General features: G+C 43.1%; 2 protein-coding genes across 3 annotated transcripts in view; one reads left to right on the top strand and one right to left on the bottom strand.

Annotated features, from left to right (window-relative positions):
* The first annotated feature begins 5,280 nt into the window (after positions 1 to 5,280).
* Positions 5,281 to 21,771, top strand: LOC144738646 (sperm-associated antigen 8-like). The gene is made up of 6 exons (XM_078621647.1): positions 5,281 to 5,461; positions 16,379 to 16,538; positions 17,917 to 17,962; positions 19,491 to 19,602; positions 19,834 to 19,896; positions 21,341 to 21,771. Exons 1-6 carry the CDS (start codon positions 5,390 to 5,392, stop codon positions 21,431 to 21,433), a joined length of 546 nt encoding a protein of 181 aa, XP_078477773.1. The 5' UTR covers positions 5,281 to 5,389; the 3' UTR covers positions 21,434 to 21,771.
* Positions 17,805 to 23,418, bottom strand: part of LOC144738619 (atrial natriuretic peptide receptor 1-like) — a 121,496-nt gene continuing 115,882 nt past the window's right edge. For both annotated transcript variants that reach the window (XM_078621632.1, XM_078621625.1), the window contains one exon: positions 17,805 to 22,144. In XM_078621632.1, the coding sequence (XP_078477758.1) occupies positions 22,082 to 22,144 (63 nt within the window). In that variant the 3' untranslated portion in view covers positions 17,805 to 22,081. The remainder of the gene's footprint in view (positions 22,145 to 23,418) is intronic.

A 23,418-nucleotide genomic window follows, 5' to 3' on the forward strand; every position in this document is an offset into this window, starting at 1 on the left:
GAGAACGTGGTACTTTCAAGAAAATATTTACGTGGGTGAAGTAAAATTGTGTTACCAATCGTGTTGCATGGTTGTAAAATCTGGGCAAAGTCGACGATGAGACAAACTGAATTGATAAGATGCATTACTGCAGGCAAAATAGTGTTCCACGAATCGAATGGAGAATGAATCGATACTGGAACTGTGGCATTACAAACAAAAAAAGAGAGCATCATGGAAAAGAGGTGTGATGGATAGAAAAATAAAGGATGGACATCAACAAGATGGAAAAACACAAATAACAGGAATATTCGTAATAGCAATGGGAAGAATTGCACAAGACGTAAGTAAATGGAAAGTGTTCATTGTGGATTTTAAAAAAGTCTCACGGGTGTGCTAAACGAGGAAAGAGCTATTTATCAATACTGCGGTTTTGTTGAACTTATTTCGCACTGTATGTAACCAACCGTGCAAATCAGAGGTGTGGGGGAAGGACAACACACTAAACACCGAAAGCAGTTCTAAAGAAATTAGTTTTCAATCTAGATTTAAGAGTGCATAGCTCCAGTGGTTTCCTAACAGAGGTGGGACAAAGTCATTGTTATGCAAGTCCAAGTCGAGTCGCAAGTCATCAAATTCATGACTCGAGTCTGACTCGAGTCCAAGTCACATGACTCGAGTCCACATCTCATAGGTGGGACAAAGTCATTGTTATGCAAGTCCAAGTCGAGTCGCAAGTCATCAAATTCATGACTCGAGTCTGACTCGAGTCCAAGTCACATGACTCGAGTCCACACCTCTGTTTCCTAATATCGGAAGGAAGAGGATTTCAAACTGCCGCAGAAGTGACCGTCTTTGTTCGATGGCTCGCAGCCATAAGCTGCTGCGAGAATGACCGAAGTTCGCTTGATGGTTTATGCTCCTTGACGAGATCAGCAAGGTATTGTGGTTCATTTGTGGCAAACACATTTTGACCATACGTTACCACGGTGGTCACTGTGGGATCGTGATGTGGGGGGCGTAGGTAGAGGAAAATAAACTGTTCAGATATGACTCCACCGATGCGGGAATACAACTCACGTCACCGGGTTCGTAGAGAATTGTTCCGCTGCTCAACCTACATGCAGGCTACCTGTACATAGACTGAATTATGACTAAGAAAATGATTTTCAATTCATGCAAATTGTATGCGAATTGTCTTTTTATATAAAACAAATGAGAGAGACAAATATTACAGATGAAAAAGAATGAGACAGACCGTGCTAATGAGACAGAATAAATGAGATGGTTGGTACAAATGAGAGAGTATACACAGGACAGCACAAATGAGAAAATAATACATTCTCGTATTGAAATGTGATGAGGGGACATGCAGGGGAGTTAAACCTTTATATACCAACGAAATACCTTTACTCATACTCTTTTTTTCCCGGTAAAGTCACGTAGGTAAAAACAAAATAAAATAAAAAATACCGTTACTTTACGAGCCTATTTTTTCATTCAATTTACTTGAGTATAGAAGGCATATAAACTCCTTGAAAAGTGAGGTTTTTATTGGAACAATATTCATTCACACATTCGACTGTGCAAAGCAGTGAACGATATTCATAAATACCTTACATTAAGTTTAAATAGTTTGTGGAAACCAAGCCTTCGTGTACATTATATCATAACAAACAGGCATATTCGTAATTGTAATGGCTTATCCTCATTTTGGTTTAAGCCTAATAGCTAAATTAACAAATAATCATGTTTCTGGTAATGCTAATATTTTACTTAAGGTACATTATCTTTGATGCTGCACGTACAGCGGCTACTTAATCATTAGCATGCACGTTTTATCCAGCACATAAACAGAAGCTGGTTAAAAGGCTGCATGCAAATAAAATCTAGCAGCAGGAAATGTTCGTGCTCAAGCAAATGCTCTTACATACAAACATAATTTGATTATAGCATGTACATAGTCACATATGTATTGCATGCATTATAATTCAAATGTTGGCTATTTAAACAAACTGCGAACTTAATTGGCAGAACTGCTTTTCACGTGATTTCCCATCTGAATAGCAGCAGCATGAAACTAATTTAAAATAATGACCCATTAAAAAAAGACATTATGCAACGAAGAATGATATACCATTCCGAGGAGTCCCATCAGCTGTCAAACCATTCCACAGAATTGTTTAACAGCTGAAAGACATGCTGATTGATGGAAGGTTTTTTTGGGAGTGGACGAAGAACGCTTGAAAGAGCAGGAATTTTAGCATTGCACCTGCAAAGCGTTAGTTAGGGTCCACATTCTGATTAGTTAGAGGTCCTATTTTATAAATAAAAAAAATAGCAGGTGGCAAAATCTAATGTGAGCAGCTGACGTTTTCGCATAACAATGAATCTCATGGGAACTGCAAAGTTGGACATGTATATGCCTTTTTTTGTAAATAATGCCAGACGGTTGAAACTAGTTGGCTGTGTTACCCTGTGGTCTGGGGCTGAAGGGTGGACAACCACAATGGCAAGTGAATGGTCACACGGAGTGCCATGCATAGACGTACACCGGTGTTTATAGCCTTGAAAGATACTTGTATTCTCCATGGACTGTCACTTGGTCATACATAAAGAGACCTATACAAGCCAAAGTAAGTGCACCTGCTGACACCTTACTCCCCATCCATTTCCGTCTCACCCCTCCCTTTCAAAAACCACATGCCTCACTCCTCTCTTCCCGACCTGAATTTTTAAACACTCTCATTCATACGCATATATTTAAAACAGACATCTAGTGTTCCGTGGTTTATTGAATCAGAATGTAGATTGAGCTGAATACGTTCCCCAAGAAAAGTCCATTGCAAAGGTGGGGAAATTTCAACTGGATGAATTATATATTTTCTATTGTAGAAATGCCTCATTTTTAAGAGGTTGGCACGCCACAACTCGTCATGTGTTCATACTGCCAGCCGTATTCATTTAAATTAATATGTTTAGTTTTAATAAGACGAAAGTTTCCATAGTTTCATGGCGCTATGAATTCAACATGCACCACAATGGCAATACAGTGATATAATCAGAACTCACATCGTGGCAATGCTTCAAATTGCAGACAAGGTGAATCATTTCACCACGGCTAACAAATCTGGGGGGTGGAGTGTTGGCAAAGTGATTAATTCGCGTGCTGTACGATGAAGCCAAGAGTAAAGCGAAGAGTAGCAGCATCTGAACCTGCCTCTGCGCCCCACCCCTTCATCAACCAACATCGACCAATGCGGCAAATTCATAATATAGGTTCTTGGGTCAGATCGCGTTATTTATAAATGTGACCCAAATACCTATATTATGAATAATATTGGTCGCGAAAGCCTACGTGTTAAACTGAATGTGGCAAAGTACGCTCAAACCTCTTGATGTCAGACTTGAGAAAGCTAGAATTCAGGGTGAATTGAAAAGGCTACCCTAAAATAAATATTGTGTAAATAAAGTTATTTTGCTAATTAAGGTGCGTACGGTCCGATACAGCATTGTGCCATAAACGGACATGGTAAAACTCTAAGCTCATCATTTGTCGGGAATTCGAGATGTACATGTCAACGCTTGGAAGTGTAACGCCTTATCGTCAACTGTTCTAACAAATAAACCGCATGGCGACACCCCGGGGGACCATTGTACCCCGGCTCTCGCATAATGTCCGTTATGCAGTCATTTTTAGTCTGTTGATGGTCGGCGATGCGGCAATCGACTCATCTCGACGAGATGTATTCACGATGCACCACTACGGTGCGTGCGAGCGTTCAGCGTTTCGGCGCAATCGTCCTCGCTGCGTTTCGACATCGCGGAGTGGCACCGATGTCGGATTGATTGGTACCCCAGTCGCGGAGTGAAGTACACCCGTGGGAAAAAATAGTGTCCCAGAAATAAAGTATTTAACTGTCTCGACCAGTTTTGTGTTATTTGGTACCGCGGGGTACTGCCATGAGGATCAAATGATGTGCGTTTGTGCTGAGGCAGTTCCAAAGCTATATACTTATTTGTTACATGGAATGCAGTGACCCTGTGACCTTGGATGTTGTAGAACATCCACGTGCTCTGCTACCTCTATTTTTCACTGTTTTTTAATATATGAAATGCATTCTTTAATCATGTTATATCCAGTGAACATCGGCCTTCCATGTATGCTAAATTATAAATATTTATTCAATTGCCATATAACGATTCACTCTCTCACGATTTGATAAAGTGTTATGATTTTGGGTCGTGATGTAATTTTTTCAAAATGTTGCTTCTCTATTATTGTAACCAATACTATATAATGTATATAAAAACCAAATAATCTATTCGTACATGCAAAACGCAATGCACTATCATGCGTTAAAGAAACGATATGAATTGGCGAATCGATGCATCATGACATGTCTCGTATTTATACTTTACCTTTTCATGTAAATTCCGTAACTGCCACTCCGTATTCTACATTTGAAATTACTCGCATGACCTTGCATGGCCCCGTCTCATCTGCGTTGGCATTAGTTAACCACCTCTCCAAAGCCAAACTTACCGTTATTGCTAGAATTTTCTGAAATAATTTCACCACTAATGAGACAGTGACTTTCTCCTGGGACTGGGTGGCACAAGATTCCATTAATATGCATGACATGCGTGCTTGGCATCACGTCTCCGATTGATGTTATGCGCTGTCGTGAATATGAATGAAATGTACATAGTATACTGCATTGTTTTTGTTTACTTGGAATCTTAGTTTTTCATTGGTTGAATAAAAATTTCTAGGACATTAAATAATAATTTATACGTATCTGGAATTAAGTCTCATGCTGCTCAGGTCTGCTGCCTTCTTCAACAATGTGACTGGCTTCAGTAACACGTCTGACATGTAGCCATGCATTTACGGTTCACATGGGTGTAACATGAATGTAGGGGGGTGGTGCACACTTCCAAAAGTTTCCTGGCCACGTTTAGGACTGTCACAGACTCATATTTGGTGCAAGTGCTGTTATCGAGTACTGTACCTATGAAGGTCAGAACGACCCGGCCGCCTTTATCTCCCCAGTGGCGATGTTTACACACAGCACCAGGTACTCTCGTTTTGAGGCTGAGTCGACCTAGGGGGGGAGACCCACGAAACTGTTTCAAATATTCGTCACAGACGTTGGCCGTGAGCGGAAATCGAACTCTGCCAGCGGAGGTTCGTATCGCAGCGCGGCAGTGTTAACCCCCCTGCTCCATCGTCACAACAAGCGCTTCTGTGTTGCCCGGCAACTTGCTTTGTTGTTGATACGCCGAGAGAGTTGTAACTCTCGACTGGCTTCAGATAGCCCCCCTCCACCTCCTCCTCCTTCACACTCATCTCTGTGGCACTGATTTCTTGTTTTGCTTCGGGTGTTTGTTTTAACCCGGAGGAAACATGGAATCGCCACACAGTGGGGGTGAGCCTCAGCTGCTGGAAACGAAACCTCGGCAAAAGAACGTGGAGAAGGTACCACATGGCCGGGGAAGAGTTTAAGTTGTCACATTTGATGAGTTTGTGTCTCCGCTTTTAAAGTTATTTGTGCGGGTTTGTAAGGCGCCTTCGGTTGACAATTGTTCACGAAAGTACTCTTTATGTCAAATGTAATTAATGTCTTGTGTTATGTGTGTGCCTCTAGACTACTCGAGGTTTAATTAGATTGCGTTTGCTATTGTACAGAATTTTGCTTATATTACATCCTGGTGTTTATTCATGAAATTACCAATTGATAGTACAGTATATGTGTTTTTTTAAAAACGCAACACTTTAGCCTGATGAGAAAACATAGGTAACAGGGGACGTTTCGGGCAAATTACCCTTTGTAGCACACAAATAGAAGGTTCAGCGAGATGGAGCGGATAATACGAATTGGAGACTGCACTTAACACCATGGGGCCTAATAAAAAAAATTGTAATGTGATTTGATGACCAGACTTTAAATTGATATTTGCATAGTTTCATTACAGTAGGTACTGAGTAACAGACAACCCCTTTAAAATAGAAGAAGTATCAATAAACCCATTTCTATTAAAAGTAACATTCTTATTTCACAAAAAATGTTTTGTGGCTGGTCTGTATTCCTGCATATTTACTGTAAATTCATTGAGGGTACATTTGATGACCGGTGTTATATTATTCCACATTGTGATCAAAGTACAATGTAGTATCTTCATAATAAAATACAATTATATAAAATACAATTGTATTTTATTATGTTTTATTTGTATTATTTTATTATTTCCCTTCTACGTGACTTTACCGAAAGAACCAAGAAGATTAATCCCTGCAGTCACGAAAGCTTCAAATCGAAAAATACAATATAGTATTTTACTTTTAAGAAGAAGTAATACATTCATATATGTGATCTAAATACATTTAAAAGTGATCTTTATTAAATCTTAAACATCCTGTTAAATGTAACTCATGTCTTGTGAATACATGAACATCTGCAAATGTGTAAACACAAAGTCATATATTTACAACACATGTTTATTTTATTTAAATGGTCTTGATAACAAAAATACTCGGTTTTACAAAGGCAATATTTCAACAACCAGATGTACAAATAGATATGAAGATCAGCAATTGTGTTGCAGTGCCACAAAATCTGGCTTAAAGTTACAATTTTAGTAAGCAATGCTGGCTTTGTGGCAAGGCATTTTTGAAGGAGAATCATTAAAACCGTAAATTACATAAGAGGCTTCGTTTCTTCAGGGCGTTTATGCCCAATTGAGAACACTGAACTAGCACAAGTGAAATCCATGAATTGAATGTCCTATGTCTACCCAAGATGAAAGTCCGCATACGTACTTGCCTTTGATGGTCTCACTCTAATGGTTGTGTGAAATACACTGTTACCATTGTAATGTACAGAGCATTTGCAAATCCACGTGATGAAACGTTTTGTGTGGATCTGCTGATACAGACGGTTCCGAAATAGAAAATTATTGATTGTTCACCTGGATATCAGTATCATGATTGAGATATAGTTTGTTAAAGCGCAATAAGTATGTTCAAAAGGACAGTGCAGCACTGAAACCGACATAATACGTGGGAAAAAAGAGAAGGTGAAAAGAGTTTCTGGGTTCTCAGTCCCAAGGCCTTTTTGCCTTGTCGGCCTTGGTTGTTCATGTTTAGAATGAAGGTGGTAGTGTTCCTGGTGGGTGAGGATGGGAGTGGAACATTTTTCCACATGAGTGATTATGAATTGTTGTGATTCAAATTCGCATTTACATTTAAGAATCCCATTTTTACCATTGCAGTTAACGTTAATGCCTCAAGTGGTTGAATGGGGGACATGAACCCTTTAAATCGAGATTAAATAAATATGGTTTATTATGCACAGCATTTTATTAAAGTATTATGAGCATAACAATTGGCGTTAAATAATTTATTGTATTTTTCCACCCATGGTGTATGGGGTAGGGCAGCCCAATGCTATTGTCAGTTTCGATAATTCAGCATGCATGCTCGGTACTAAATCCTACAGCTAGTTCAGTTTCTGCCAATCAATCCTATATTCTAACGGGTTACCTGGCATAACACATCTCAGCAGCTTTGGGTGGCATTTCTGTTTGCGTTTCAGGGATGGCAGTCCAAAGTTAGTATGTTACTCAGCAAGGTTTGTGTGATAGCCACGAATATGAACTTGTTTAAAGAGTACATCTGAAAGACAAGTTCAAATATTTTGGTTTCAAGAACAACATCATTTGAGTACAGTATATGAGGTATATTATATCTATACCCATTTTCCACATCATTAAATTAATTCGTTGCCATCATCATCATCCTTCATTGTCTTCATCATCTATCTGGGAGGCTCAACTATGATGAGCTCACAGCTCGCCCCTCTGTTATCCTAGCCCACATTTACATAGCAACGCCCGCTAAATCACAAAGCCCTGCACATACATTTAGTGGCCTCCCTTATGTAACACAATCCTGCGGAGGGAGCTGGTAGGAACGTTGGGTTGCTCGGTCAATGGCCAGAGTCAACGGCGGCGTGGTGTATTCCACAAATATGCCCGACTGTGTGGGCGGGCACAAGCCGGCGTGAGTAGGTTAAACGTTGAGTTTTATAAGGGCACCGCGGGGTGACCAGCCCCTCCCCACCCAGCCCCACCCCTCCCACCCCCCACCCAGCCCCACCCTCCCCACCCAGCCCCTCCCCACCCTCCCCTCTCCACCCAGCCCCACCCCTCCCATTTTTAGATTCACGATGGACGGACGGACACAATAATCCCCTGTGGGCTGGTGGAACCAGGTGGTTCCTACCAGTATAACGTTGGCCCTGCATTTTGGTCATAGGCACCACCTCCTCCTCTGCCAACCCCAACCACTACTCAGGTCAGCCCCGCCCTTTGTCCGTATACGAAATGGCACATGAGGTCAGACAATTAAAATCAGGACATCATCCCAAAAACAAACATCGACCACCACATTACCTTCCTCTTCATCAATCATTGCCAGCTAATTGTTGAAAACGTAAAAAAAATGAGAATACTTACATTGCACAGGTGAAATTTAATATTTTTTTAATATATAGAATTACATTAGGAACAGAAGACTTATCAAAATCGTTGTGGGTCAGATTATTGTTGATATATTATGTTGGTCTAACATGCAATGATGATTTTTTTTGTTTCCTGTTCTGCAAACAAAACAACGTTATACGTTGCTCATCTGTTTATTTATTTTTTCATCCTGCACATTCAGAACAAGTCCACAGTGTTTCCTGCGGGTGCCGGTACTATTATCACCTATTTACCAGGTTTTTTTTTTTGCGTGTGTTATTTTTGCCACCTACGCGGGAGCATTGCTAGGTGTCGGAGTAAATCAGTAAACACGCCAACCCTCCACGGGGCAGGAGAGATGCATACCCAGCAGTGCTTTTGTGGAGGAAATTGATGGGGTGGAATTGTCGAAGCAACATCGTTTATTTTACCATCGCATATTCGCCCTGACCAATTAACCAGCCACATCCCAGTTCAGTTGTTGTGCATGGTGTAACAGACATTGTCTATAGATATACACCATCTATTTCACATATAGTTTTCCATTGTTAATCTCTTATTCACATACTTCTATAGTCAAGCATCCCCCCCCCCCGTTCAAAGGCGTGTTTCACTTTATTTCTGTCCTGGTACCTTAATTGTACATGATGTAACCGTCACTTCATGTACACATTCACATATCTGGCCTTTCCACATATCTACCGGTATCTCAGTCCCCAGCGAGTCTGATGTGTGACACACTCGAACCGAGCATGCACGCTCTCGTCTTTTGAAGTTCGGTGGCATGTGTGAGGACAGGGTCAGGTGGGGGCTCTGTTGCCATGCCACCTACGAGGCACGCCGTTTGTCAAACGTAGTAACACCATCGACAACAGTTTTTTTTTTGCACACTGCCCGAGGGCATAGTGACCCCAACCACCCCCCCCCTAATCTTTTTTGCAGGAAAGTAATAGTTATTATGGATACAGCAAAAACAGGGCAAAACATGTGTGACAACATTTTCAAGTCAAAAAAACTATTGTGCTAAATGAAAAATAAACTAAACGCAGCTTCAAAAGAAATGCGCTGGGCATGGGGTGACATTGCCAGGAAGAACTCGAGGGTGTCCCTCCATTGTGTCTGTGTATGTGAGAGTATAGAGAGTGGTTAGCGAACTTTGCGACGAACCCGGCGACCCAAGTTCAGTGGTTTGTGCAATATTCTATGATCCTAGATACAGGGGTTTGGCTCCCACATACAGTTAAGATCATTGGCATGTGAAATCCGAACCTGTTTGTACTGGGCATCCGTGGGTTGGGTCAACCTTAAATGGATACCTGGTGCAGTGTGTAAATATCAGCACTGGGGAGGTAAAGGCAGCTGAGCATAGTGCTCTCTCTCTCTAGGTGTGTTCCTCTGTGTGTCTCTGTTTGTCTCTCTCTGTGTGTCTCTCTCTCTCTGTGTCTCTCTAGGTGTCTCTCTCTCTCTATGTGTCTCTGTGTGTGTGTGTCTCTCTCTCTGTCTTTGTGTGTGTGTGTCTCTCTGTCAGAGCCATTCTCTGTACACCTTGGGGTGCGATAGGGATGTTCTCTGGTTCCCACATTATTTAACATCTATTTTGACCACGTAGTTCGTGAAGCATTCAATGGCTGTACTGGAGGAATTTCCATCTGGTACAGATACAATGGGAGGCTGATCGATGCCCGGGTACGGTCAAGTGATGGCTCCCTATTGCTCAACCATGTTATGTAGGCCGATGATCTGGTGATTGCTGCTCACTCAGAGGAGGAGTTGGAGGTGCTGCTGCTGAACCTGGAGCTTGCCACTAAGAGGTGGGGCCTTACCATCAGCCCCACCAAAACTAAGCACCTGCCTGGGTATTTTGTACAATCGGACAATCCACCCCCACAACTCCAAATTGGTGATAGGGCAGTTGTGGAGAGAGTGGAGAGTTTCCCATACCTGGGCAGTGTGCTCATGACCGGCTCCGGTTTAACAGCTGAGGTCTCCCTCCGAATCAGTCGAGCGGCATTATATTTTCATCGGTTGCGTAATGCTGTGTGGAAGCTACCTTGTCTCTCGCTCTGCACGAAGCTCCAGGTCTTCTCGGCCATGGTCATTCCCTCCCTTTTTTGCGCTTGTGAAATGTGGACTCCCTTAATGGAACATTTAGGCTGGCCTGTCTACAATCCATCCTGGGTTTAACCAGGCTGGAATGTGTGAGGAGCTCACAAATCCTTGAAAGATCTGGACAAAGTCCCATCGGTGAGTTTCTACGGCAGGCAAGGCTGCGTTGGCTGGGCCATGTAGCCCGCATGCCCAGCCACCGCATGCCTAAACAGCTTTTGTTCGGCCGGATCGAGTGGGCTAAATGGGCGTGGCCCTTGCTAGATAAGAGATGGAGTGATGTAGTACAGGAGGATGTGGAGCTGAGTGGACTTGCCGATGACTGGTACCAGCGGTCTCAAGATCGGCCTCTGTGGAGGAGGCTCGTGAAGGACGCTACTGGGCAGTTGGAGGCAGTCGCCCTCCAACAACAACGGAGGGCGGAGGAGCGACGCTCACAACAATGAGCGGAGCGCCAGGTGGCTAAAGCACAGCAAGTTGGCACAGTAGGGGGCACAGGTGGTGTATCAGCCAGTCATCTCAGTCAGTCGACCCGTGGCACCTGGGTCTGCACCATGACCTCCTGCCAGCGGGCGTTCGACACTTCACGTGGCCTCAAGGTGCACATGGTCTGGCACAAGCGTTGTGGTGACGTCACCGTCACTTAGTGGCGAATGGCGGTTGTTGTTGTTGTCTCTCTGTCTGTGTGTGTGTCTCCTGCTGTGCGCTTTATCCCCCTAGTGGCTGATATATCGTCATTACACTCGACCCTCGATCATCTCCGCACCTTTCCTTCACCATGTTCAGCGCTCTATCCCCCTAGTGGCTGATATACCGTCAATACACATTGACATGCTAATCTCTCACAATACAATGGCCACCTCCTCAGCACAAGCTCTAGCCCCCACCCTCTTGCCCGATGCGGCAAAACCCCCCGTCCCCCCTTCTCGGCTCTATATATAAGGACTTGTTTCAGCAGCCTGTTTCTCACTCCCACCTGAAGACGGTTGCTTGTGGCGATCAAAACGTTGTGATCTATTATTCTTTTTCTACCTATGTGACTTTCCCGAAAGGACCAAAGAGTATGGATTCCTGCAGTCACAAAAGCTTCAAATAAAGTATAAATCAGCTCGGGTAATTTGAAGACAGATAAATGCAGCATTTTGTTAAATAAGTGAGTCTATGGGCAAATTCAAGCATGTATGTATACAGATTGTTGTTCTTAATTAAGATTCCAAAGCATTGATACATTTTACAGGCCATTGCATAGTTTGGTGGACTGTGCTGCCTCATTCACTAATCTACAAACCTGATATAGCACCTCCAGATTATCATAATTTTGTCCTTTGTGGAATTGCCTATGTGAACGATGTTCCAAAAATGGCACTGCCACACATGGTGCTCTTTGCAAATATTTAAGCATGTATGTATGTAGAACTTATTTCGCACCATACGTATCCAACCATGCTAATCGGAGGTGCGACTGTTGACTTGTTTATGGAGCTTAACGACGACTAAATGCATTCACCTTTAATACCTTGACAAAGTGGCACTGATAAAGCCTTCAAACATTATGAAATGCTACCCCAGGTTCCCCGTAGGTGTAAGTGCATCAAAAATAATGGCGTCAATTTTGAAAACAGCCAAATGTTCTTGACATTCCCAGGAATATATATCTACAGTTGTGTATCATGAGCTATGCACTGTCTACTGCTGAATTAAGGGTTCCCTACAGTCACCATCCTTCACAGTCCTGCAATGCCACAAATAATCTGGCACCAGCCCATAAGCTGATCTTTCCTTTGGCTACCACACCTTCACCAGCTTTGTCCATATTATATCATTTTTTCCAGTTGTAATGCGGGCGTAAACGGCCTCGCGGATATGACGTCACGGGGGGGAGGAGTTAGGTCACGTGAGAGAGAGGGGTGAGGTCTTAAGGGAGAGATACCGGAAGAGACGGGGGAGTGTTGGAGATAGAGACAGAGTGAGGCCACGCAGGGCAGAGGTTGGAGAGTGGCGAGATCGCCACACACACAATAAGACTCGGCACCGTCGGCCAGCGGTGACCGAGCACGGAGGAACGGGGAGCAGCGGTGGAGCTGCAGTGAGAGCAGCCGGAGGACTGCACAGGGGACCTGCAGCGGAGCTGCAGGAGCGAGGAAGGCTACGGGAGCGAAGGCAGCTGTGGAGCTGCCAAGCGGGGAGGCTCTGAGCGAGGGCCGTGTGGGACAAGTGTAAAGAACCCAAATAAAGGACAACGGAGACAGACCCAGTGAACGAGTCCTTTATTACACTGGTGTCAGAAGTGAAACGGCATGTCAAAACAGCTCAGAAGAAAGAATATTCCTGCGCCATCATCTGCTACATCATCCGACGACGACGACCTTCCTCAGGCGGTGGACCTGCCTGCGATGGAGGAGGAAATCCGTTCGGGAACGAGTACGGGTCCAGGAGTCCAAGACGTCGCCGCGGCGGTGGACCCGGCTGCGCCGGAGGACGCGGACTTGCGATGGAGACAGATGGTGGCGCAGCTGGAGACACTGAAAATCGTGTTCGCGCAATTGTGCGAGCTCGTTACGCCGAGGACGGCGTTGGGGAGAGCCGATGGAGGTCCGCAGGTCGCCGCCTTGCCTCCGCTGTCGGCGCCATCGGCCACGCGGCACGAAGACGCCATCTTGGGCGTGGCAGGAGAAGAACGGCGGGAAGCCGCCATCTTGCGCTCTCCGCGGCGGGAGGCCGCCATCTTGAACACGTTGCGATGCGACGCCATTTTGAATATGCCGCCTGATGAGTCATCGGCTGAGGACGGCGCAACAAGGAGTCGCAGTCGTCATCTCACGACCGTTAAAGAATTCTCCATCGGTGGCGATTGGAGTGCTTTCGCCTGCAGAGTTTTTGGCGGCGGTACGCTCAGCGAGGTGGATGGACGCTGAGGCATTGGAGGTTTTACCGACTCTTCTCGATGACGAGTCGGTGAGATTCTTCCGTTCTATAAAGGCCGAGAAGAAGAAAACATTGAGAGGAGTTTTTGACGAGATGGCAGACGCATACGAGCCACCGGATGATGCTCATCGCCGGTTTGTTCAATGCCAGCGAGCACCCGAGGAGTCGCCGGTGGCATACAGGGGTGCGGTATTGGAGTTGGCCATGGCCGCATACCCGGAGACGGAACCTGACCTGCTGGAACCTCTCATTTTGGGTAAGATGCTCGAGCTGTCCCGGGATTTGGGGATTCCTATGCCGGTGTGTGGCCACGAAAAGCTGACATCCCGGGCGGCCGCTAAATGTCTTGATGCCCAGTTCAACCTGCGCCGTTGGAAGCAAGTCACGGCGTGGACGGGGGGGCCCATCGTCGAAGGAGGTGCCGTGGGTTGGGATCCCAAGAAGGCGGTGTATGTTCCTGACGGGGGGGGCCCGCAGGAGCTGACAGCCGCCTCTGCTCAGTGGTCGGCCTGCAGTAGGCCGGGGCCGCGATCTGCGCCGCCGACACGGGAGCGTCGGGACGGGGGGCCTGCGGCGCGGCGCAACGACATCGACTGCTTCCGCTGCGGCCGTAAGGGCCATTACGCCAGGGACTGCTGGGCCCGTGTCCCAGGTCCGCCCCAGCAGGAGGCCTCGACAGCGGACGTGCCGCGGAAGGATCCTCCAGGACAGACAAGCCGGCCGTGATACTACAGGAGACAGGGGACTCTGCTCGGGGTGTGCCTACCACGGCTGCGGGGACTCCGAGCCCCGCCGCCCTTCCGACCCCGCCGCAAACACGATCGCGGGACACCCCCGACGCTGGGCCTTCAGGGATACGGGACCGGGACGTTGACGGGCCTCCAATAGCGACAGGAGGACTTCATCCTGTCGCTCCTAAAACCCCGTCACGTTCCCGGTCTGCAGGAGGGCCACCGCCCATCCGGGATGGACCGGCGACCCGCACGCGGTCGAAGTCCCTTACATTTCGTTGAATTTTACTGTTGTGTTTTTGTTGTTATTGTTATATTTATTGTATGCTTCGTTGACCTTGCATGTGTGATGGTTGTGTTCGCTCGCATTACTTGTTGTCGTTATTGTTCAGCCGAGGTCGGCTGGATTTTCTCTACAGGGGAGGGTGGTGTAATGCGGGCGTAAACGGCCTCGTGGATATGACGTCACGGGGGGGAGGAGTTAGGTTACGTGAGAGAGAGGGGTGAGGTCTTAAGGGAGAGATACCGGAAGAGACGGGGGAGTGTTGGAGATAGAGACAGAGTGAGGCCACGCAGGGCGGAGGTTGGAGAGTGGCGAGATCGCCACACACACAGTAAGACTCGGCACCGTCGGCCAGCGGTGACCGAGCACGGAGGAACGGGGAGCAGTGGTGGAGCTGCAGTGAGAGCAGCCGGAGGACTGCACAGGGGACCTGCAGCGGAGCTGCAGGAGCGAGGAAGGCTACGGGAGCGAAGGCAGCTGTGGAGCTGCCAAGCGGGGAGGCTCTGAGCGAGGGCCGTGTGGGACAAGTGTAAAGAACCCAAATAAAGGACAACGGAGACAGACCCAGTGAACGAGTCCTTTATTACACAGTAATGCATCCTGCCCAAGACCACTTTATTTTCTTAAGAGTCAAAATGATGTATTTAATTTGTGTATATTCTCTGATCCATGTATTCCTATTTATGTCATCACAAGCATACATCTCTGCATGTTTTGCATACTGCGTTCCGTAGAAATGTATTGAGGCATACAAATAGGAGACATTACTTTTGTTGTATAGTAGAACCACACGGAGACGGAATTTACTATAAGGGCTGTTACCGTTTATTAAACACTATTACATTCAGCACTCAAGCTCACACCAAGGGTAGGTGCTCTCTATTCTTGGTCTTTACCCTGGACCCCCGAACACTATGTCGTCCTACCCTCGGCTATCCCTTGGGCTCTCTCACTCGGGCCGGGGCAGGGGCTCATCCAACACTGCCCAGCAATGAGGAGAGAAGAACCCACTCTCTCTGAGTCGATCCTCACTGAATACTTGGAGCCCTACTCTCGGCTATCCCCTTGGCTCTCCCACTCGTCTGCCCCGGACGGGGGTTCAGCCAACACCGTCCGGCGTTGAGCGGGAGAGACCTCCTGCAGCCGATCCACACTCCGGGCTCCCACAACGACCACGCCCTCGTCACGGGGTCCCCGTTAATTACACCTTGGGTGGCTCCTCCCCCTAACTCGGACCCGCCTTTGTTCCCGAAGGTACCCCCTTACAGCACCCGTGAAATGACGTCATCCTCCGCTGTCAACTCGCTCGCACCTCCCTCTGTATGCCCTCTCATGGTTGCTCACATTACTCCTCTACACTTTTAAGGCATCCTGCACACTTACCATGACCGTTACATCAGAACTATACTATAGTTGCACTATAACCGCTTGAGTTCAGGAGGAATGGAATACGTTTTATTTGAATACTGTGGCAAGTTTTTCCTCCGCATATGATAGTTCTAGTTGGTGAGGAAGTATACAACCTTGGACTATTTAGACTTAAAACTTTCGTGACTTAAGTAATTCATATTCTTTGGTTGTTTCGGTAAAGTCACGTAGATAGACTTTACCGAAATAACCTAAGAATATGGAGTCCATTTAGCCTACTCAGAGTGTAATTTCATATATTGAGCATTAAGAGTAGGATTTAGGGTTATTAATGCATGACAAAATCATTCAAATATTTACACATCAAGCTGAATAAATATGGCCAAAATGCAATCGTACTCCGTCATGGAGAGAATTTGTTTTGTTTTATATTGTGTGCTCTTGTATGTCTTTGCATCAGATGAGGCAACATGTGGAGGAGGATAAAGGCCTCACCACTGGCCCGCCCTGTGGAATCCACTTCAGCACTGTGAGCGCCACACTCACAAGAAAAAGGGGTGTTGAGCCCACCAGACAAGACATCGACAGCCTGCCGACTAACACAGCTTTTCGCACCAAAGGTGAGTAGCGAGAGGCAGGTTGGTGTCTTTAGTGTACAGTATCTGAAATACTGGAGCATTTAAAAACAGAATGCTAATTTCATACAATTAAACCCAATGAGCAAGGTATGGCAGACCAATGTATATGTTATTATGATGAGGACCATTTTCTCCATAACACGTTTAGTGAGTTCTAATCAGGCGTACACCAAGACTGGGAGACAACACGTTTTATTCTCTAACACAACCAACACTATTCAACATTCCAAGGTTTACTATGTACATTCCGAGCGAGTATGTACATTACAGGTTAACTACGTAAGGTGGGAGCCACCGTTCCTAACCACTTGAATGGATTCCCAAAATGGTTGAACCAGAACTGCCGACAAGCCATCGTGTCATCATGTCGTCACATACTGAAGAGCGAATATCGGAGAAGACGACAGCCACGCTCCCTCTTGGGGCTCGGCTTATATTTCCTGTGGCGTGACCGAGCTCCGCCTCTGGTCATGCCCCCTTCTCGATCCTTCGCGAAGAGTCTGGGTCCACATCACGTGGCCTGCTCACCCCCTTCTGGGGGCCCCCGTACCCCCTCGTCCGGTCACGTGCTCTCGCGGGTTCACCCAGACTGTCATGTCCTGACCCGACTTCCGTGACATCGGGAATCTGCCCTCTAGTGAGCCCTTGTGTATAGTACACCCACTGTCGCCATAGAACGGCCCATTTGTGTCGTTCCACATGCACTCGTACTCACGAGGTGATGGTTTTCTGGCCACAGTATGGTATACTTTCACTTCCGATTCTAGTGCACTGCTGATTAAAATGCCTCTTTCCAATTTATAGTCGAGTTAAACGCCTCTTGGAATCGGGTTGATCCATGATTATTTCTATTTACAAAGTGGCCCTTATATTAACACAACTAAGAGCAAAATGTTGCGAATGGGCACTACATCTATCCTATTATCTGTGGAGCACAAGTGATGATTGTAGGAACTCTACATGAGTGGTGGGAGGGATGATGATGGTGACAATGATGGATGAAAATGATAATCAAGATGATGATTGTTTAATTGAATTTAATATGATTTTGTCCAGACCTCCAACTTATGCACGCATAGTATCATGATCACGTATCTCAACGTAAATATTGATGAGTCCCAGTGTGAATGCTCTGTATTTTATGTAAAAAAAAATTGTTACGAAAATATTACTAACGATTGTGAATTAACTTCTCAGAATATTGTCCAAAATACCACTTGGTCAAACAAAGGAAACTACACAAAAATATCAAACACAAATGTTTATTGTTGACAAATATATTGTTATACGGTACAGCCGCTGGACGCATTTCCGTAGAAATCTGTGCCCATTCCACTACGAGTATTATTTTTTCCCCCAGGAAAAAGGGAGCTGCTACTGGAAAAGACTCTTCGTGACAGAATAAGGTACGGAAAGTGTAAAGATTAATATTGCATGGCATCATACCACATGCGTGTAACCCAGTACCATGGAGGCAGGATTTGTGGATCATGCTGATTTAATATGCATGAGACTCTCAACCTCCAGGGCTGTTAGGTGTTCAGTAAATGGCAGTATAGCAAGTAGGCTGTTAACCCTCATACGTTATGGTTTGCTGTTGTCAGTTTCTTATGACATGCAACTTTTGAAGAAATTTGTCAGTTTTGCTTTATCTAAATATATCTTGTGGCCTTTTGTTTTCAGAACACGCTTACCGTGTGTTTACACATATACTGTAGCGACAACAATATAAAACTTTTCTAAGATAATTCAGTTTACTTAAACAGGGGTTTTTTAATAGTGAAATTCAAGGTCTTGTAGCTATGACAGTGCATATTAAAGATGCCACATATTTCTTTCTTGACATCCAGTACAAATATAATCTCCATCCTGATATTATACATGGCAGTCGATTACAGCATGACCTTTCATACGTGTTCGTTTTCAATATTTTATGATAAATAATCATATAATGCAGATGCAATTTCTGTTAATGGATTTGACCAATCTATAACTGTCATCTATAATTTTCAATGCTTGCTTTTCTGGAACAAATATACAGTATACACATATCGGGGTTGTTTATCACATCTTAAAATTAAATATTTAACTTTCAATATAGACTTCGTAATACATATGCATTTTAATTGAATTAACCTCTAACATCAATATACTAAATCTATTATTTAGTGCACATTTGGGGGTAGGGCAGGAGGGAGAGTACAGTTTGGTACAAAAAGGCTAATTGAAAGATATTTGGTCCATGTGGCTTTTTGGTATCTCTGTCTCAACAAGTTTTTCACTGCCCTGATACAGAAACTATAACAATTAAGATGGAACAATTATGCAATCGGTAATTTATTCATCAGTTCGAGTTTAAATTACAAAAAAAAAGTGGGTGAACACAAACCACTGATGACAATAGTAAAGGAGAAGAATAAACTGCAATGGTTGGGACATGTGACACGAAAAGGGGAACGATCCAACATTATCTCACAGGGCAGGGGAGAAGGAAAAAAAGAAGAGAATGACCCCAGATCAACTGTATGACAAATGTGATATCATGGACTGACAAGCCGGTACAACACCTGACAAAGACTGCAAAGGACAGGCAACTGTTAAGAGAGATGACAGCCCAGGCATCGGTGGTGCCCTCACGACCATTGTGGTTAAGGGAGAGATGAAGGATGAACAAGTGTTATAGGTAACACCTGGAAAGGAACGAGGCCACAATATCATCACTCTTTCCCTTTGTTCAATATTGTATCGAAAAGTCACTTTACATATTCTGTATTACCACATCACCACACGATTTGCTTAGCAGCAACTAGTTTTACAACGTATTTCATCAGGGATATTTGTGACAGATAGATATACTGGTGTCTAATAAGTGCTTTATAGAGTGCACAATAATCAATCTTGTCAAATGCTGGTTCTGTATGATTTAATGAGCAGCAAGGAGGTACTGGAGAGGTCAAGTCCTATTCCTCCACCCAAGCAATATTCAACAACAAAGCAAGCTTCATTTCATTACACCTTGGAACCGGAGCCCCCTTTGCCCAATAAGGTAGGCCGGAGGCTTGACCACTTGTGATTAACAGTTAAGTTGGACATATCGTCTGCAACAACTGCAAAACGTATTTTTATGTATTTTCTGAGCGTATTATTACTACTATATATGTGGAAACTAAAATCCATTTGACTCAGAAATGAGTCAGTGCTTCCGTTCATTCTATTTTGCATTTCCTTAGCCGAAAGCAAATTTACATTCAATTAACACTTCTCTTGCTGTTTTCAGGCACATAATTATCACACGGAGCAGCCAATCACCTATTGGTCCAATAATGTTAACAACATTCAGGTGAGAGCCTACACTGTTTTTCCGATTTAAAGAGATAAACCATGAGTTTTGATTTTACATCCAATTCTGTATTTGGACATTGAAATGAGTAATCTTCATTTTGTTATTCAGAAGATACAATGTATGAACCGACAATGCATTTTGTCCTTTGTTTTAAATATCTGTACTGCTGCATAAGAGACTAATGCCATCAAGAATGGAAGAACAAATGTCACTGGAAAAAAGTATACATTCCATGGCGCCCAAAGTTATTGAACGCTTTCGAAACGTGTTTCATATTATTGTATAATAGATAATACCACAGCACATTGTTGCAATTGGAACCTTTGCAATAGCATACATATAACATCGATTATAAACAATACATGTAAAGATACAATCATTTTTCGAGTTATACTTCATATTACTTCAATCTCATACAAATAATGTGACTTCATGAACGAGCAATTCACAGGTAACTACATCGCTCTGCTTTACTGGAGGGTTAGTCGATGAGCGGTTGGGAAACGATGGGGAAGGCTGACAAGAGATTTTGTTGAGGAAGAGTTTTGTACAATTGTTTTCTATCATGCACAGTAACATTGTTACCGTCATCATCATCATCATCAGTATCACCTTCATGCTTATCGGAAATTGTACTACCATTTAATTCCATCTTGATTTTATGAGGACAAGAACGCTTCATATCCCCAGTGTCTTATTTTGAATCCTCACAAAGGCTCGTCTTCCACCTCTACAGAATTGGGTTTTTATTGTTATATACATGGTCATCTCATTTCCCACAATCGCATATGCATTTTCATTTGTAAGTAATGTGATTTCAATTTGTATTTCTTTACCTCGTATATAAAAAAAAACACTTTTAATAGATATATAAAGGTTGAACATGTTTTATTGGCTAAACTCCCAACTGTTTGATCTGTGTGTTGGCAGTAAGGCAGTTACCACAAATTTTCAATGGAAATAGCAAAGGATGCGAAATATAAGACACATTTTCTAATATTGGCAAAAAACTAATTTAACATAAACGCATTAATTAAAACCATTATTTTTCGCTGGCATCATCTCCATAATATTGTTTGTCCTGGCCATATATGTAATGTTTTGGTAATGATAACAATCTAAATAAACTGCATTCATACGGAGTACATCTCTACAGCATATCTGAAATTACCCACGTAATGGTTTTACTTCCACCAAAAATATATGATTGTTTGTCTGCAAGATTATCTTGATATTGTTTGATGTTTATTGTACTATAGCCATAAGAAAATATGCACAATTTTAATTCAAAGTTGCAAGAAAGTATTCCATATTATAATACCACTTACATATGTAACAACTATAGATGTGTTAGGAAACACTGCTTAATAAAGATATTTTAATGTTCTCTATTATTTACACTACTTGGATGCTTTATAATGTGCATTTTATTATATTTTAGGGAGTAACAGACATCAAGTCAAGAGAGAAACCCTTTCTCAAGAACACCACTTTTAGCAAACCAATCAGCGAGCGCCTGGACACACCATTTTAATGAAGCAATTTTAAATATTTAACCCAGAAAAAAGTGGACGCTAGCGAAATTCATTTTATTACAGGATACAGTATAATATATACCAAGGATACAATAATTCACATACCTTTTACCTTTAGACTGCACATATTTTATGCCCGCCAAACAAAATTGTAATACTAAATGTGTGTGAAATAAAACTGTAAATCATATAAAATCCATCGTATTAAAATTCCAAGTATTTTCGTTACATTTTGTTTTTTATATTCATCACGTGTTGCTAAACACAGTATTGCTACAAAGTTCCATGTTGTTGTGGTGTTCATGTCAATATCAATTCAATAAACATATCACATTTAGAATGTTTCACATTTTAACAAAATAGTTTAAAGTGTTATTTACAATATGAACAATAGAATGCAATCCCATTTGAGTCCAGGCTACATTTTCAGGGTTAATTGTATTATTTATTATGGTATCTTCCTAACATCCATAGTGAATGTAGGTATGCAAATGATTTGAAAATATCCCGTTACATATACAAAAGTGCAATAAATACAGTACTAATAAACAGAAACAATTCCATCTGCTCTTCAAGGAAGGTTACAATCAAAAATAATTCAAGTGATCAAATATAGTAAAATATTTACATCTTGGTTGAATCATTTGTTACGCTTCTGGATTTTCCTCAATTTCTCCCAGAAGCCAATATGTCCTCATTTTCCCCTTTCCCTGCAAACAACGACAGTTACGAGGAAGAGAGGGAAAGCGTTCCCAAGTGGTGAATAATGTGTAGCAGGCAACACAATTCCAATAAGCAGTTATAATTTACAAACATAAATACAGCACAATGATGCTCCTCTTATCTGTAATGATATGGGAGAGACCCTATAGCAGTTATACAAAGCTATGGATAAATAAAGATTCCATCTCAACCAGGTAACAGCTCGTTAAGATCAGGAGGCTCTGTTTTTTTTTAAAAAAAGCTCCTATCAGAGATAGAAAAAATAAACAGCCATTTGTCAATCCACTGCTGGATTAAATCCTACACATGCTGTCTCAGTCATGGTGATTTTTTGACTGAGCATTACCACGCTGATTAGTGTAGGTTTTAGTTGAAGTGGAGCCCAGGACCAGTTCAGATATTATTCCCCACTGATGTTTATTCTGGCCAGTAATTAAATGTAGGTCACTGCGTTTATAGTACAGTGTGCTAACCACTGCACCACTGCTCCATCCCATTTCGTGAAGCTTTTATGAACGTATCTAAACATTGTATTTTGCAATGACAGCCAAATAACGGTTAGGTTGTCACTAACACCTATCCCAACATGATCATTTGTATGCACATCTGACGCACATCTTTCCTTATTGAGAGCAAAGTGTAATACTTCACCTGTTCTGCAATTAATACAACACTTTATTATACAAAATTCCTCTCCATTTAATAACATCTTCACATTATCCATTGTTATGACAATGTCCCTCTGTATTCTTCCTATTATCCATTAAAAAGAGATCGCAGGAAGAATTACTCTGCAAATAATCGGTAGGTCAGTACAATCTTAGGGATAATAGGCATCGAAGGACATGACGGAAGCACAAACATGAGTCTACATTTTTTTTTTCAAAACAAAGTCAGGCAGAACACAGCTATAAATATGAATTTTGCTTCATGGATTTTAAATTGCCTTTAACATGTACAAATTCAGCCCTTCGGTCAATTCATTGCTGTGATAGATTATGAATCAAGCAATTCGAAAATACCTATTTTATTTGTTATACGTAGTTAAGCACGTGAAAAATAAAAAGTCGTTTTCATTACAAGCTTATGAATGGCATTGGGATAATCAAGACTATATTAATTAACCAATTTGGAGCTAATTTTGAATATATATGTATAAAGCCATCACATTACATTCATGAGACCCTATATTTAAATAATATTACTCATGGAAGATTGGAATGTATGCACATGTATGAATATTTAAGGAATGATTGTTAAA

This window comes from Lampetra planeri, chromosome 3 (genome assembly GCF_965212315.1).
Source record: "Lampetra planeri chromosome 3, kcLamPlan1.2.h2, whole genome shotgun sequence".
NCBI lineage: Eukaryota > Metazoa > Chordata > Hyperoartia > Petromyzontiformes > Petromyzontidae > Lampetra > Lampetra planeri.

Excerpts from the sequence above, each read along its gene's own strand:
- LOC144738646 (XM_078621647.1), top strand. The coding sequence starts at position 5,390 with ATGGAATCGCCACACAGTGGGGGTGAGCCTCAGCTGCTGGAAACGAAA. Across the intron at positions 17,963-19,490 it reads ACTCTTCGTGACAGAATAAG|CAAGGAGGTACTGGAGAGGT; the intron begins GTACGGAAAGTG and ends TTTAATGAGCAG. Across the intron at positions 19,897-21,340 it reads ATAATGTTAACAACATTCAG|GGAGTAACAGACATCAAGTC; the intron begins GTGAGAGCCTAC and ends ATTATATTTTAG.